Raw genomic sequence first — 18,497 nt, 5'->3', positions numbered from 1 at the left:
CACACACACACACACACACACACACACACACACACACACACACACACACGTAGTTTTGTAATTGTCATATGGAAGGTAAAAAGATTACAAATGAGTGAATGGCCCGTATTTACTGATTTATATAACCATACCTACTAGAAGCTATTTCATGAAATAGTATTAATAAAAATGTAACAATGAAGAAAAAGAGTAAAAATATAACTATTTCTAAAGAACAAATATGGCCTTAGATCTCAGATAACAATAATGCTTTAATGGGCAATATATCTATAAATTTGCACAGGAGCAATGACTAGAAAGGCTAAAAGCCTGACTTCTAGTTACTAAATTTGACAAAAGTGGCAACTGAAGAATGATGAGGTTCATAAATTTGAAGCAGAGCTTTATTTCTCATAAAGGGCTGCAACCTACAAGCATGCTTGAACTTCATGCTTCTCCATGGGACCATGTTCAAAAAACGGTGGTGTTAGCATGATCTGAGGGTGGAGTTTTCAGCTCTCTGATGTCAAAAGGTGAAGCAGAAAACATGAAAACCCTCACTGCACATTCATGTCAAAAGGTGAAGCAGAAAACACGAAAACCCTCACTGCACATTCTCCATAGATTTGCCAGAACCACCCTTATCAGGAGGGAATGCTGGTCAGTTGTTTTGTGGAAACCACAAAAGGGAGGGGCAGAAGTCAGGCTTTTAGTTGGTATCATCTGTGGTGTCTTCTGAAAGAGCTGGTTTTTATTTAGCACGTAGGCAAGAAAACTTAATGGCACTTAGTGAGTGAAAGGGTGTAAGCAGGCATGCTTGACCTCCCCATTCCAGTCATGACCAAGAACTCAGTTTTCAAGGTTTCTCTAGGGTCCACCTTAGCCCAAGTCTCCCTGTAAGTTCTTAATTGGCTAATGTTAATACTTTATACCTTAATTCTTTATTACACCAGGTATACTGATATGGTTTGGCTATGTCCCCACCCAAATCTCATCTTGAATCCCCACGTGTTGTGGGAGGGACCCAGTGGGAGGTAACTGAATCATGGGGGCAAGTCTTTCCTGTGCTGTTCTCGTGATAGTGAATAAGTCTCACGAGATCTGATGATTATATAAGGGGGAGTTTCCCTGCACAAGCTGTATTCTCTTGTCGGCCACCAGATGAGATGTGCCTTTCACCTTCTGCCATGACTGTGAGGCCTCCCCAGACATGTGGAACTCTTAAGTCCAATAAACCTCTTCCTTTTGTAAATTGCCCAGTCTGAGGTATGTCTTTATCAGCAGTGTGAAAAAGAACTAATAAAAATTTTTGTATTTCTTGACATCAATAACCTGCCTTTTTACCTCTTTTTTCTCATTCTAATTTTTATCTTCTGCACTTTTATTTTTTCCTATCAAAGCTGACAGAATATTCTGTAATCATACTGAATTTTCTATGCTTTTCCTATTATATAGATCCAAAATTTCCCTTAGAAAAGAAGAACCTGGAATTCTCAGTAATATGTAGATCCTTGAACCACCATCCTATATCTAGTGAATCAAAATCTCAAGGAGGGAGAAATGGATATCTGTATTTTTAGCAAAAACCCCAAATAATTCTTACACGCAGGTGTATGAGAAGCACTGTCTACGTGTTTATTTTTGGCGAGGAGGATGCTATAATTAAATTTCCTTTTTTGTTCAACTTGTATTTTTCTTTGTGCTTTTAATTATCTTACATTGTCATAATCACATCTATAAATTATTCCAATGCCTTATGGATATCATCAAAATTATGGAATCCTCTCTTTACTCAAACAGGTCCCTCAGGAACCCTCTATCCTCAGGCTGCAATACGAACTGGATGCTTTCTGGGTATCCTAAGACTGCTTCTTTGCTCTCCAGCTTAGATCTATCATCTTCTGAATTCCGTGCACTCATGTTTTTTGGTTTACTTACTTGTCTTGCAGGAGCATATCCCTAATTAGCGCTCTGTAAGAAAGATTGCATGTGAAGCCAATTTCTCAAGTTGTTAAATGTCTAAAATGTCTTTACTCAGTCCTCACCCCAGACTGACAGTTGGCTGAGTAGAGAATTCTAGGAGAAAAATTCTTTTCTCTCAGAATTTCAAAGGCATTATTCCAGTCTTGGGGCATTCAGTGTTGCAGGCCCGTTATCTGACCACCCCCCCAAATCCCACCCCCAGCAAGACATGTAGGATCCTCTCAACAGCTGAATAATAATATGACGGAGGAGTCAGAACACTTGGGTCCTTCAATTCTTAGATTTTTTTTCTATTATCTCTTTTACAATTTCTTCTCCAATTTTCTTTCCTTCTGAAACCCATATGAGTCAAATGTTGGAATTTCCAGATTCAATCTCTATGTCACTTCTTCTTGCCTCCTTATTCTATCTCTGACATTTTGTTCTACTTTCTGGTAGATTTCTTTACCTTACATTCTAATTCATTTATATTCATTTCCTAGCACTGCTGTAACAAACTACCACAAACTTCGTGGCTTAAAACAGAACATCATTCAACCCACTACACCTTCTACTGAGTTACTTGTTTTAACAAGTTATTTGTTAAAGGTCTGGGTCTTTGATTGTCATTTCTTACCAGCCCACTCGTCCTTTCCATTATAACAGATGTAATAACTTTAAAAATCTCAGAGAACACTCATTTGGCCTTCCAAAATTCAAGTTTCTTGTTTTTCCCATTTCATTTGTAAATTTTCCTTAAATTCATTCGTTAAATATTTATTGAACATATACACTATACTAAGCATGGTTCTAGGTACTAGATACAAATTCCAATTCCCAGCTCTTATGGAAATCACATTCTAATTGGGGTGTAGAAGCAATGATTATGTGTTTATTCTATCATGTATCATAAGCACTATAAAGGAAAACAACTTAGGGTAAGTGAAGAACAAAGAATGAAAATGTTACCAGTGGCAAATCCCTATGGCTTTGCAACAATCTCAGTTCTTGCCTCCTCAGAAAAAGAATTCAACTGAGGGGCATAAGGCAGGAAAGGTCGAGGCATGTTTTAGAGATAAAATGAGTTTATTAAAATACAATCCTTCACAGCAGGAACAAAAGGAAGGAAAGTACACTTGGAAAAAAGCAAAGAGGCCAACTTGAAAGACAAATGCACGATTTGACCTTTCGACTTGGGGTTTTATATGTTGGCATACTTCCAGGATCTTGCATCCCATCTCCCCGATTCTTCCCTTGGGGCAGGCTGTCTGAACACACAGTGGCCTTCTAGCACCGGGGAGGGGGATGTGCAACATGTTTACTGGAGTTGTACCCATGTTCACTTGAGGTGTTCTTCCCTTACCAGTAGAATGCCCCTAGGAGCTCCTATCCAAACTCTGCCATTTTGCCTCTTAGTGCAAATGCTTGAGCCCACTCACCCAGTTCCTGAGATCTTAGGTGAAGATGCTGACCACGTTCTGTTTATCTGGAGACTCCCTTTCCCTGGCGCAGGCCGCAACTAATTATTATTTTAGAGAAACAGTTAACAACTGCCTGACCATCACCTGATCGCTGCCTGTCTAGGGCAGGGGAGCCCTCTTCTATCCTGCTCATGCAGGGATGGCAGGAGCACAATAATCAAAAGGAAGAGTAGCAAGCAGTGAAGTCAGAGAGAAGCTCAGTATCAGATCCGGTAGGACCTTAAATATTATGGTACATATTTCAAAAAATTTGTGTGAAATGGAAAGCCGAGCTTGGACATGATCTGACTTACATTTTGAAAGGATCAAGGTGATGGCTATATGGAAAGTAGACTACAAGGGGATAAGGGCAGAAGCAGAGTGAAGAATCAGGAGGTTACTATGACTGATCAAGGGAAAGATGATGGTGACAGACAAAGTGACAAGGGTGGAAGTGGAAAGAAGGAACTGTCTTTTGGTACATTTCAAAAAAATATGCTAATGAGTTAGCTGTGGGGCTAAGAGTAAAAGTGACATGAATGATTCCCAGGTTATGAGTTAGTGACTAAAGACAGAGAAAGAAACGAGTTTGGTGGGGGGGCGGGAATCACGCGTTCTGTTTTATACTGTTAATTTTGAGTTGCAACTTAACATTTAAGTACAAACACACAGTAGAAAGCTGGAGGTTTCAATCTTGAGTTCAAGAAGATACTGGGGCTAATGTTATAAATCTGGGAATTGTAAATAGTGTCTAACACTATGGGACCTGATGGGATCACCTAGAGCAACAGCAATGGTCTGCAAACTCTGGCTTATGGGCCAAATCTGTCACATGGCCTGGTTTTAGTTTTGTAAGTACAGTTTTATTGGAACATAACCACACCCATGCTTTTACTGTCCATGGCTGTATGTTACAGTGACAGAGCTGAGTATTTGTGACAGCGACTGAATGGTTTGCAAAACCAAAGGGCCAGAATTTATCTGGCCCTTTACAGAAAACTTTGCCAATCCCTGCCCTACAGAGGCAGCACCGAGAAGCAGTCTGAGGATTCAGCCCTGAGCATTTCAAAGGTTACTGTTGGGAAATATGACAAAGGTTCAACAAGGGAGAATGTGAAGGAGATGCATCAAAACTAAGACAAAGTGCATTCCCAGAGAAATTCCTCTGGGAAAGACAAAAAAAAAAAAAAAAAGTGTTTCAAAGAAAGTGGTCAACTGTAAAAAGTACTGTTAATAGGTCATATGAGGACTTCAAACTGACCATTAAGGTTGCAGCATGGAGGTGACAGGTAGCCCTGACAAGCAGTTGGGTAGAGTAGTAGATGGATGTAGAACTTAACAGGGGGATTAAGTTTTATTACAAATAGCACACAAACGTTTCCCATGCAGGTCTAATGCATGAGGGGTGTGCTAGTTCCTTCTATACAAATTGAATTATTAGATGAGAGGGAAGTAGGACCCCTGGTGGTGTTGGTGCCCCAGCAGCACTCTGCATGGTGGCATTTGGAGACCCCAGCATAACAGCCAGCCTCCTACCCATTCATCTCTGTGTAACACAGAGATCCCAGTCATTTTTTTCTAGTCTGTTTAATATAAACCAAAATAGCCAAGGATCACCTAAGTTAAGCTTTCATCACTACTACTCTACCCAACTGCTTGTCAGGGCTACCTGTCACCTCCATGCTGCAACCTTAATGGTCAGTTTGAAGTCCTCATATGACCTATTAACAGTACTTTTTACAGTTGACCACTTTCTTTGAAACACTTTTTTTTTTGTCTTTCCCAGAGGAATTTCTCTGGGAATGCACTTTGTGTTAGTTTTGATGCATCTCCTTCACATTATCCCTCGTTGAACCTTTGTCGTATTTCCCAACTGTAACCTTTGAAATGCTCAGGGCTGAATCCTCAGCCTGCTTCTCGGTGCTGCCTCTGTAGGGCAGGGATTGACAAAGTTTTCTGAAATTTCTATTCCATCTGATATCAACACACCCACAACCTCTCTGAGGTTCTGCAGCAGCTCGGCTTCCTCCTAAACTATATTCCCTGAACACACAAACTTCAGCTGGGACTTCTTTCACACTGCTTCATTAATAACCATACCTCTATCAGTTTTTAAATCTTTTATAAATATTTCAAAATCTCAAGCTGTGGTGGTTCCTTAGCTATTGTTTTAGGATTACCTTTTCTTCCCCTGATTTACTAACACTTTAATAGGATATTTATTATGGTGGAAAAAAGATAAATGATTGCAGTCACTATGTCATTTCTGCCTTGGTATTTCACTGTTGTCAAAAATCAGATTGTGTCTTAGGCATTAATTGCTAACCTCTATGAGACCCATCAATCTACAGGATATTGCTAAACAGTGGTCAAAATTTTCCCTTCAACTGGTCTGAAATTAGATTTTATTCTAGCATTTTCTAAGTTAACTATGTGATTCTTTCTCTCACAAGAGCAAGTTGTATCAGGATGAAAGTTTATTACTTATACCAGAGCAAGTGAGAAAACTGAATGGAATGTGAAAACTATACCTAATTTTATGTACATATACCAGACAGCTAAATGTATACTATATACCAACATATGATTACACGATATTACAAAACCATTTATAGAGATTCTTACTAAAAACTTCGGCAATAGCTAAAGCTAGCTTTGTTTTACTTTCTGATAAAAAAGAAATGCAAAAAAGCTTAAAAACTTCAATAAAAATGCTTCCTCTGTTCCACATAGATCGCACGATTCATATTTCACAATACTCATACAGAAAATGTTTAAGGTTTTAGGAACTGAAAAATCAAATAAAATACTTTTTCTATATTCACACAGTACCCATTGTGTTCTATTATATCAGTTGGAGTTCTATGATATAGGCCAACTTTAAAAAGTTACAGAAACTTATACTTAAGACTCAAACATATTTTGTGGATTATTCATGGGAAGTTCTCTTTGAAGTCCAAAGATAGAGGCAGACTCCACCTACTTACCCAAATGACACACTTAAAGAAAACCTACAGTAATTTCAACACAAGCACATGCTTACTATAAGTGACAAAGCAAATTTATTTTTAAAAACTGCATGGTTCATTTCCAGACTAAATAAAAGCAACTTGAATTATCCTCAGCACTATTTCTGTAAGTAAACCAGTTGTCTATCCCATAATAAGAAAATTCCAAATTACGGAAAACATAGCTTTTCCCTATCCTTTGAGAAAAGTTTGGAATCTAAGAGATTTCAAATTATTAGCAAAACAAAACAAACAAAAACACCCAAGATATCAAAGGAATACTGGCATGCAATATTAGGTCTTTGGCTTGATATGAGTCTAACTTTATTATGATTTCACAGTTAATTCAAAAGATTCCAAGTACCCATTAAAACTTTTAAGACCTAAGGAGACAGGCACTGTGGTGCATGCCTGTATCCCAGCTACGGGTAAGTGGAGGTAAGAGGATCGCTTCAGGGCTGGGGAGGTCAAAGATGCAGTGAATTGTGATAGCACACTGTGCTCCAACTTGGGCAAAAGCGTCGAGACCCCATCCCTAAACAAATAAATGAAAAATAAAATAAAATGAATAAACAACAAAAACTCTCTGAAACCTATACATTAATAGGAACACTTTCAAAATAATTTTATCCACATCCCCTTGTTTTCTCCCTTTACAGAATGTAACAATAAGGATTTTAGTCTAATGTCTTAAAGTCAAAAAGGAAAAATAAATAACATTTATTAAATACCTATCATGTGTGAGACACTGATAATTACACATAGTCTCATTTAACTGCCAGGGCAACTACTGCTATCCCCATTTTGTTTACAGAGATCTGAGTTACCGGATGTCGTCTGAGGTAAGGGACACCATCTGCTGGTTAATTCAGTTGAGTGACTTGTCCAAGATGGTAAAATCAGGACTACAACTTCAGTGGTTTGACTATTAGTCTAGAACTGTCACAGCACAGTTGCTTCTGGAAGTTGCAGAAATCATAACCCTGGTGTCACTAAGATGTTAACAAATGTTCTGAGAAATAAGTACTCTTGTGGTTCAAGTTTTGGACAAGTTATATCAGAATCTTCCAGAACTGAAATATGCACATTGTTCTTAAAAAAGGCAATAAAATGTAAAGTGTTCTCATTTATTAAACCATGAAACCTTCTGTTTTAAAGAAAACCTAATAATTTCCCATGGGATGTTTGTGTTCAACTAAGCAGTTTGGAAAATGATCAGACAGTTCAATCTCCTCATTCCATGGTTTGAAAAAATGAGGTGCAGGGAGGTGAAGTAACAGCAACATACTAACAGGACCAGGGCTGGCACCAAGGAGACCTGATGATTCCCACCAGGATGCTCTTTCCCCTAATCATCCTGTCTCACTGTTTCTACAAAGTTTAACATCACTTTTTTTTTTTAAGTATTACCTCAATCATTTATTCTGATTTTCCTGAATTACAGTAAAGAGAAACCATTTATAGACATGAAGCTCGAAAATGCTCTGCCTCCCAATGCACTAGTATTTCAGAAACTTGGACTATATTTGGAAACGTGGGAAATGATTCCACTTTAGTAACACTGAATAACAATTTTAGGCCAAGTAGTACTACACTCTTATTTTTCTTTGAAGTGAGACATTAGTCCACCCTAATGCTGCATACAGGCACACTGAGTAAAGAATATCCAATCTGTGACCATCTTTATAAATTAGGACAATTTGTCCATTGCTTTCCCCTTACCTCATTCGCCCGAGGGTGGCTTCCTTTTACTTTGTCCTACCCCTTCTAGCAAACAGTAAACAGTCCTGGCCAGTGATGCCATCTGGCGGTTAGTTCAGAAATTGTTTAACCAACACACCTTCCAATCAGGATCTTACCATCTGGACCCTCCAAAACCACACTCCCCCGTCTTCCAATTTTTGCCCATTTATCTTAGTAAAACCGGCTTTCTTCTTTTCTGCTCGTTTTATCCAACTGAATGCAAAAAGTATTTTATATGTGGCACTCTAGTTACAGAAAAAATGAGTCCTAAGTACATTCGAAGCTAAAGAAACAAACCAACAAACAATGAGAGGCCAAAATAATCCCCAAAATGTCCCCATTGGAGATCCTGTCCTATTAGAGATTATTGGAATCTCCATTATTCATCCAATGCCTTCAGGGAATACCAGTGCTGAGAAGGACCTCCAGGATCATCACTTCAAGGTCGAATGCTTCATTTTACAGCTGAAGAAACTGGCTCCAGGAGAAAGAAATAAAGTAATCACCCACTCAACAGGACACAGCAAGTTAATAATCCTCAAAATGCCCCCATTAGAGATCCTGTCCTTATAGAGATTATTGGAATCTCCGTTATTCATCCAATGCCTTCAAGGAATACCAGTGCTGAGAAGGACCTTGAGGATCAACACTTCAAGGTCAAATGCTTCATTTTACAGCTGAAGAAACTGGCTCCAGGAGAAAGAAATGAAGTAATCACCCACCCAACAGCACACAGCAAGTTAATGGCAGAGCCATGATTATGACTTGGACTCCCCATTCCAAATCCAGTGCTGGGTAAAGTACTTGGTGTGCTCCAGGCTTCTGAAGGTTGTTTTTCCTCAACCAGTGTGTTAATTATAGTAATACTGTGAATCTCCTGAGGGCAGTTCCCAAAACTAAATCTCCTCTATACAGTCTCTAGCACACTTCGTTAATATTTATTGACTATTTGAGTATCTATTAATTACTGTACTTCTTGTAAATCTAGAACACTTGCAGTAGACAGGCTTCTTAAAAATCTACTTAAAAAGCGAACTGCCAGCTGGGCGCGGTGGCCTGTAATCCCAGCACTTTGGAAGGCCGAGGCAGGCGGATCACCTGAGGTCAGGAGTTCAAGACCTGCCTGACCAATACGATGAAATCTCGTCTCTACTAAAAATATAAAAATTAGCCAGGCGTGGTGGCATGTGATTGTAATCCCAGCTACTCGAAAGCCTGAGACCGCGAATCGCTTGAACCCCGGAGGCGGGGGTTGCAGTAAGGCGAGATAGCGCCTTTGCACTCCAGCCTGGGCAACAAGAGCAACTTTGTCTCAACAACAACAAAAGCGAACTGCCATTTTGTAACACTGTTTCTATGACTATTCCCATTAATCATCACACGATAACCTTTTGGAACACAATCCATTCAGAAATTTGAGACTTCCTGTTCACCTGATTAGTCTTAACCAAACGAAGGTAGAAGAAAATATGTGGCATAGGGTGAAAACAAACCAATTTTGAAGAAGATAAAAATTCTAGTACTAGTTGCATTATAATCAGAAGACTTTAGGCAAGTTCGTCTTCTCTCCCAGAAAATAATCCTCGACCCTAACCTCTTGTAGGATAACCAAATCTTTCATACAGTACAAATGTCTATAATGCGTAGAGGTATAACTAATAGTAATTTCTATTTTAGGCCCTGTGACTAATTACTTTACATATACAATGTCATGTAATTCTTGCAGCCCTATTTTACAGATGAGAAAAAACAAGGCTTAGAAACTTAAACTCGTTCAGGGTCAGATGAAGAACTCAAGGGCCAGCTTAGAAGTGAAAGCCTCCAGAGCCAGTGCTTTCCGGGAAACGATAATGCAAGGCCCACTTAAATACTACCACTCCGCGGCTCTGCAGTCAGTGGGGCGTGAAGGCAAGCGACCAAGATCGCTATTTCCAGGTACAGTTAACGTACACAGTGAAACACTGGAGTACACCGAACGATGCGTCACGAAGACCTGGGTCTTTTCCCTGAACTGGGCAGCTCAGGGACCCCCACAAGTCGCTTAGCACTCTGGGCTTGTCCAACTTGCAGAGAAGGGGCTGCCCCGGAGCCAGCAAGGCTTTTGATCGTGGATCACACTCAGGGTGTAAACCTGTGCGTATCAAGTCATGCTTCTGGGAAAGAACCTTTATCAGATCCCTCCAAAAAAGAAGACCCGCTGGATTAGGCACTGCAAAGTTCCGCTTGCTTCTCCGACAGCAGGAAGCTCCCGGAAGGAGGAGCTTTCTCAAGGCTTTATTACGCCAGCAGAAAGGCCGGCGGCTGGGCGAGCTCTGCCTTCCGTTCCCCACTAAGTTGTGGGAACTGAGAACCGCCGCCGGGCCCAGCTAACAGCCTCCAGCCGCCGCGGGGTGAACGCTCGCACTCTGCCCACCTCTCGGGGTGGGCGGCTGGCAGGGTGCTGTCTCCCTCCCCGGGCCGCCGGCTGCCCTGCGCCCCTGCGTTCCGCTTTGAGGTCTTGATCCGCCGCCTCCTCTCTGGCAGTTCTCCTGACTCGGCGCACGATCCCGCCGGCCTGGAGCGCGGGGTGACCGCCGAGGACCCCAAAAAGAGAGCGAGGGGAGACCGCGCAGGCGCTGCAAGTGCCCCCACTCCATCCCCTTACCCAGGTTTCTCCCGCGCGCTGCGCGGCGAAGCTGTACGAGCTACTTACTGAAGAAGAGGCGGTAATTATGCGAGCAGGGCTGTCCGCGCTCCTCGGTGTGGTACTGGGCCATAGCACGGCGCGGCCGGGTCCCTGCGCTAGTCGCCAACTGCAGGCAGGCAGCGGCGGGGGCACCCGCGCGCCACCCGCGGCCCGTGCGCAGCACCAGCTGCAGCAGCGCGCTCATGGCGTAGATGGCGGTCCGGCTCTGCGCGGGGAGGTACTTGAGGGCCCTGCCCGTCCGCGCCGGCGCCCCCTACCGTCTGGAGTCGTCCCTACTACCCGCGAGCTTGGGCTGCAATCCCGGTCCTTAACCAGTGGAATCTGGGCCACCAGCCAGTTGTGCGCACTGTACCTTCAGCGAGGCTGCGGCTCAGAGAAGGGCCCACCACTCCTGAGGCGCTCACTGTCACTCGTTAATTCATACATTTATTCATGACTTCATTTATCCCGTCAAGATTTACTATAATGATTTATTAGAGTAATGTAATATTGAGTGATTACTCTGTGCCGGGAACTGGTCTATACCCTGTCCAATATCGGAGATGAGCGCGCACACACGCAGACATCACTATAAGACAAAATGATCAGGCCACCACGTCAAAACGTGACCTTGACACCGACTTATACAACAAAAACCCCTAAGTAGCTTATTCAAATGCCATCTTCTCCATGAGGCCATTTCCTAACCCAGTAGAGGTGATTTATCCTTTCTCTTACATTTTCATTTCTTCAATGGTATTTGATACCATACTTGTATAACTGTGAACTTATTATGTTCCCTATTTCACCTTGACCTGCCCACAAGATGGTAAGTTGACCAGGCACTGAAGACTTGAAACGTAGTATCCCTGCAGGATGTTGCACCATACTTGGCATATAATTACGGTTTCTTTATGGCTTCTGAAATTCCCTCTCTGCTAAGTCTTTCTCATCAGCTTATAAATTTCTGGTTATGGAGCTTTCCAGAAAAACTTGTTAGAAGAGTTTTCCACAGTCACTATCTCCATTTCTTCATATTCTTCCCTCATGTCAATCCAGAAGGTTTCCTCCACCTTCCCAAGGTCATCAAATGACCTCCTTGTTGTCAAATAGAAAAGTCAATTATCACAGTAAATAGGAGTGAAAGAATCCAGAAGATAGAAGTAAATAAGATTTTATAAATTACAAACTAAAACTTTTTAAAAATTAAATGTATCAGTTACTCAGTATATAAAAGTGAGAGCTAAAAGAGTAGCAATTTTATAGAAAGAGGCAAAGAAATGTGTGCTTATGGACTTGAAAAAACAAAGTGAAATGATTTTAATTAAAAGGCATTAAAATTATCTCCTGATTTAAAATACTGCAGTAAAAATTAGATTATAAATGAGATTTTAATAAGCACAATGAATACATAAATTCATAAAAATATAATTCTAACTTAAAATCCAGGCCCTTTAAGGGAAAACTTACATCCTTTACATAGATTATGTTAACTAATTTATAGTAATTAAGTTAGAATTGCAAATTTGATACTAAACTAATTAACTTCTCTGTTTTATGGCTACAAACTACACAATATGGTTAATAAGAAGTTAGACAAGATATTTAAAACCAACATTTACTTACAAAGATCTGAAAGCTAGTACCGAGATGGCTCTGGAGCGGAGAAATCCCGTAGGAGGGAACCAAGTGAATTCTGTCTTATTGCTCTTATGTGCTTGACCTCTATTGATAAGGTCACCTTCATAATTTAAGATAGGTACCACAGCTCCAACATTACATCCTCATTCCACCTGCCAGACAGACAAAAGAGAAGAAGGTTGTACCCCTTCCCTTGAGAACATTGCTCACAAATCACTTGTATCACTTCTACTTGCATCCCATTGGACAGCACTTAGTCTAATGGCTACAACAAACTACAAACTAGCAAACCTTATTCTGGGTAGTGATAGCCCTATATAACAATTGGGAGCCATACTACTGCAGAAGGAGAAAATGGATATTGTAGGACAACCAGTAGTCTGCCACAAGTGTCATTTTTTTTCTTTGTAGTCCATCTTCTTTGAGACTGTCATCATCTAGACCACTTTCCTACTGGGCACCCAGGTTCTTTCAGCATTGTGATCATTAAAATTGGGAGACTGGTCAAAGTCTAGGTTCTGGAACTCCTAGGTTCCAGAAGGGATCCCTAGGAGATGTTGTGACTGGCTACTTAGAGGCTCTCTACTTAGATTATAGATCCTAAAATGTTTTCTCAACAGTGGTAGCTTTGAAATGTGTCAATTTGAATAGGCATACTATAAGGCAAAAGCTCCCATTAAAAGGGAGAGAAAATCTCTTTTGTGCATATGTCACAGAGTTGTGTAATTTTATTGTTTATGTTGGAAAACAAGCTTAATTTTTCTATTAAGTTTTGAAGATCAGATATTTAAATAAGTCTAATTCCTATGGAGGCAAGGTTGTGGGCTAATTTCTAATGATCTATGGATCTTAAATTATCTAGGCTGGGCATGGTGGCTCATGCCTGTAATCCCAGCACTTGGGAGACCAAGGTGGAAAAATTGCTTGAGCACAGGAGTTTGAGACCAGCAGCCTGGGCAACCTGGCAAAGTCCCATCTCTACAAAAAATACAAAAGTCAGCTGAGCAGGGTGGCAAATGCCTGTAGTTCCAGCTACTTGCAAGGCTGAGATGAGAGGATGGTTTAAGCCTGGGAGGCAGAGGTTTCAGTGAAGCAAAAATCATGCCATTGCACTCCAGCTTGACCAACAGAGCCACACTGTCTCAAAAACAAAGTTATCTATTGAGTTAATCTAGCATGTAGTTCTGAGGTCCCTCTTGCAAATAGCTTTTCTTAACTCTGGCAACATATTTTATTAATAACTGACAACAAATTACATGCATCCTGATTTTAAGAAAATAAAGTTACTAAATATTTCTAAATGTGAATGTTTACTTAAAATGAAATCTCGCCAGGCGTGGTGGTTCACGCCTGTAATCCCAGCACATTGGGAGGCTGAGGCGGGTGAATCACAAGGTTAGAAGTTCAAGACCAACCTGGCCAAGATGTTGAAACCCCGTCTTAAAAAAAAAAAAAAGACAGGAAAAAAAATGAAATCTCTTCACTAACTTGTCATAAATTACATTGTAAAATGTTACTAGGTTATTATGCATTCAAAAAAGGAAATGGTGACTTTTTTGAGTTTACATTTATTTTTAATCACTTACATTTTCTTAAATCACTTAAATAATGTTTACATTTATTTTTAATCACTTCAATTTTCATCTTTCATTCTTTACAGTTAATTGAACTATTTGAGAATCAAAATTAAAAATGGATAATATGAATGATAGGAAATAATAATAGGTATCAGGTTAGCTTTTAAAATTTTTTTAAAAATATTCTGAGGGTAATATTTATTACATAATGTTTAATTATGCAATTATTCAAATTTAGATGTTTGGAATCTAACACATTGGACTTTCATTATTGACATCTCCTGTTGTCATCATGTAGCAAGTATAAGTCTTAGTCCCAGGAGTTTGCAAGTTGGAGAGTAAAGACAAATACATATAAAATAATATTTCCAGAGTTTATGAAATACAAAACCACCAGAGATTCTTTGATGAAGAATTGAAACTGATGGTTCAGGAAAACTAATTTATAACTAATATGTAAGGAGGACCAGAATATGAAATAAAAGACATGGTGTCCAGGTATGGACACTATCTCAGGTACTAAGTAACAAGGACCCAGACAGTCGATCTGGCAACAGAAATAGAAATGAATGTTGAATTTGGAAAAAAAACACCAAATTTGATGTCTTATTGGAAGTATTGAAACAAGGATGGAAGAGTTTAAAAAAATTACTCAGTGTTCTATATGGAATAAATAACCGAGATACGTGGCATTATTTTCAGATATATGTTAATAAAAATGAGAGAGAAATTTTGACACTAAGTTGATAAATATGGCTTGGGACATATTGAGTTTGAAACAATGCAGAGTTCCTGCTGGAGATGAAACTATTTTCACCAGTGGAATTCTCTGACAAGCAGACTCTGAGATTGAATTTGGTATGTATATGCAGGGTTTATTAGGTTGTACACTTGGGATCAATGTTAAAATGAAGGTAAAAAAGCAAGATTGAGCTGAGAGAGAAGTTGAGCTGTGATGCAAGCCAATAGCCTCAGCCGACCTCACAGAATACTCTGGAATTTAAAAGACCAGTTACAGTTTTGGAGAGCACAAGTTGATGAGCCTTTATTACCTCAATGATTGAATGTATATAGGCTGACCTGGGAAAGGACATGGTTTGGACAAGGCAGCTATGGTCATCCCTGAAGAAGCTGACAGATAAATGCTATTTACTGCCTGTACTCCCAACAGTTGAGAAAAAAAAAAAAAGTCATTAAGCAGTGGCACATCACGGTGACTACCACAACTGTGAAACTGCAGTAAAGATAATAGTTGAAACTAGAGAAAAATTAGATAATTAGTGAATTCCAGTTCTGTTTCTGCTTTCAGCATCGGTAAGCAAAACACAAAATCTATCATGGTTATGGTTATTGTTTTTTGAAATGCTAGATTATCCTAATAGAAAACAAAATAATTTTGGAATTGGGAAGTACTCATTTATGTGTTTGCTTTTATACAAGCAGCAAATATCCCTAAAATGAATTATTATTATTACATACAACATGACTAGCAAATTAAGAAATTTTCTAATTGCTCATCTTTGCTTGCAACAGCTAGCTTGTGGGAGGCAAGAAATAGAGCAGTACGAAATAAAAATAATGAGAATTTTAAAATAATTTTGAATATTTTCTAATTAATCAGTTCAGAGACATACTGTGATATCACTAGACTTTGGAAGACTTTACCCACAAGAGAGACTTTAAAAGTAATTTTCACCTTACCAAACATTCAAAATATTTGTCAAATTATAAAAGATTTTAAAAATGTTTCAGAATGTTACCTAAAGTTCATATTCACCTGATATTCATCAATCACATTTTTTCCTAATAAATACATGTCATAGTTCTATATGATTTCTCATTTAAATACTGGAAATTATCTATTGATAAAATTATTTTCACAATGCAACAAAGCTACAAGAGCTTGACTAACTTTAGGTCTTAAAATGTATACACGTGTGTGTGTGTGTGTGTGTGTATTTTTTATTGCTGTAGTTATTTTTCTTAGTAAAACAATGATGCTTCAAGATGAAACAACATGTCATGGACTGAAAGAAAATATGTGCAAAATATGTTTCTGATAAAGGACTATTATTAAAATATACAAAGACCTGTTAAAACTCAAGAAAAAGAAAACTACCCAATTAAAAAAATGGACAAAAAGCCATCAACAGTGGACTGGACAAAGAAAATGTAGCAATACATCTACACCATGGAATACTATGCTGCCATAAAAAAGAAGGAAATCATGTTCTTTGCAGCAACAGAGATGGAAGCCATTATGCTAAATGAATTAATGCAGGAATAAAAAAGCAAATACTGCATGTTCTTATAAGTGAGAACTAAACATTGAGTACACATGGTTGCAAAGAAGGGAATAACAGACATCACCGCCTCCTTGGGTGGAGAGTGGGTTGGAGAGTGGGCCCAAAAACTACCTATCAGGCACTATTTCCTGGGTGACAAAATAATCTGTACGCCAAATCCCCATCACATGCACGTGCGCGCGCGCGCACACTCACACACACACACACACACACACACACACACACACACACAGATATTTGTAGCAATTTTAGTTCGTGACTGCCAAAATTTGGTGCAACCAGGATGTCCTTCAGTAGGTGAATGGATAAACTATGGTACATCCAGACAATGAAATACTATTCAGCACGAAAAAAAAGTGATCTATTAAGCCATGAAAAGACATAAATAAACCTTATATTTATATTATTAAGTGAAAGAAACCAATCTAAAAGGCTATATACTATATGATTCCAGCTATATGACATTCTGGAAAAGGTTAAAGTGTGGAGACGGTAAAAGCATCAGTGGTTTCCAGGAGTTAGAGAAGAGTAAGGGATGGATAGGTGGAACCCAGGGTATTTTTAGGGCACTGAAACTGCTCCGTATGATACTCTACTTGCAGATATATGTCATTATACATTTGTCCAAATCTGCAGATTGCAGAACACCAAAAATGAAGCCTAATGTAAACTAAGGAATTTGGGTAATAATGATTTGTTGGTGTAGGTTTGATTGTAATAAATGTACTGCTCTGGTGTAGGATGTTGGTAGTAGGGGATGGTGGGGAGGTGTGTGTAGGGTAGGGAGAATAAAGGAAATCTCTGTATCTTCTTCTCAATTTTGCTTTGAACCTAAAACTGCTCTAAAAATTAAAGCCTATTTAAAAACAACAATAATAAAAACAAACTATTATAGAAAATGACTTGCATTCAGAAACTATTGAAGCAATATTTACTATTAATAATTTGATATAGAAAAATCTTCCATTTTTTTTTATCTTGCATTAACTGTGTTTTCCATAACTGTATTTTCTTATCATCTAATGAAAATCATTGTTCTATTTTAACTTCTTATCTGGCTGTCAGAGTGACATTAGTACCTTTACATGCCCCGTTGATAACAGGTATCTCTTCTTAACCTGAATTGCCATTGCTTGAGCGTCAGTACACCCTGCCTCTTCTGCAATCATCTGAAAAATTGTTAATCATTTTATACTGAATGGAACTAGGCTCCCTGAGGGCCTCCTATGTATGGTTTTACTCTTTCCGAAATTCTAACATACTATTCTTTATTATTATTGAGAAAATTTTGTGTAATTGTATTTTTAAGCAACAGTCCTTCTAATTTTCATTTTGTAGACTTTACCTACCTCCTCATCCCCACCTCTGCTAATGTAATGAAAAAAGCTTAAAATCTCAGAGGCCCTTTTTTGAAAAGTTTCTGAACACCTAATTTGAAATATCAGAATTCTTTTTTCAATATAGGCAACTATTAGCAACTAATTTTAGCTCCCAATTTCAAGGCCACTTAATATAAATAGGCTGAGTTTCTGAATGAGGCAATGGTTCATTAATAATCATTTTGTCTTGTTTGTTAGATCTCATATATTTCTGACAGATCTATACCTATATGATAATTTAGCAGAATGTCTTGGGTAAAAGCTCTTTAAAAGACTGCTCAGCTCAAACATTGGAACATAGTTCTGGGTACCTTAAATGAAGAAAATATATATTTGCTATAGTGAAAAAGAGATTTCCAATGGGCCTGATGACTATAACCACCTGAAAGAGAGCAAATGGTAGGTCTCTGAAACTCAATTTTGGTGGTTCAGCCTTAAAAATTCTTAACAGAAAACAGTTAATTTTCTTTTATTTTTTTGAAAGTGACATTGTTTTAAGTTATTTTCCTGACTTTCCACTATTAGGGAGTCCCTGAGAACAAATAAATTTGTTTTAAAGCAATTCTTAATTAGATGCTTAAAGGAAGATGCTGTGAGCTGCCAACTCCGTAATTCATTCAGCAGTCAGAACAAGCCAGGACCTAGAATGAGGCCAGAAACAAGGTTGGAGAAAGCAGATCGGAGAGCTGATGTGTTCCTGTAAGTCTGTTCCTAAGCCTAGAAGCCTTAAAAACGAAGACTCAGGTGACTAAATATCTTATTCTACCATTTCGCTCC

The 18,497-nt window shown here is 38.9% G+C and overlaps 1 protein-coding gene across 3 annotated transcripts in view; it reads right to left on the bottom strand.

Moving 5' to 3' along the window:
- PPA2 (inorganic pyrophosphatase 2) overlaps positions 1 to 11,044 on the bottom strand; it is a 106,963-nt gene extending 95,919 nt beyond the window's left edge. Inside the window, exon 1 of one of the 3 annotated variants that reach the window (XR_004261731.1) lies at positions 10,845 to 11,043. Coding sequence is in view for 2 of the 3 variants with exons in the window: in XM_032254873.1 (XP_032110764.1) it covers positions 10,845 to 11,022 (178 nt within the window). In the remaining variant the exon portion in view is untranslated. Of the gene's footprint in view, positions 1 to 10,844 lie in introns of all 3 variants that reach the window. The other 2 variants (XM_032254873.1, XM_032254874.1) reach the window with 2 other exon arrangements.
- Between the last annotated feature and the right edge of the window lie 7,453 nt (positions 11,045 to 18,497).

This window comes from Sapajus apella, unplaced genomic scaffold, assembly GCF_009761245.1.
Source record: "Sapajus apella isolate SASKATOON/1434 unplaced genomic scaffold, GSC_monkey_1.0 scaffold87, whole genome shotgun sequence".
Taxonomy (NCBI): Eukaryota; Metazoa; Chordata; class Mammalia; order Primates; family Cebidae; genus Sapajus; species Sapajus apella.
The sequence above is the reverse complement of the archived record's forward strand: the minus strand, read 5'-3'. Positions and strand labels throughout refer to the sequence as shown.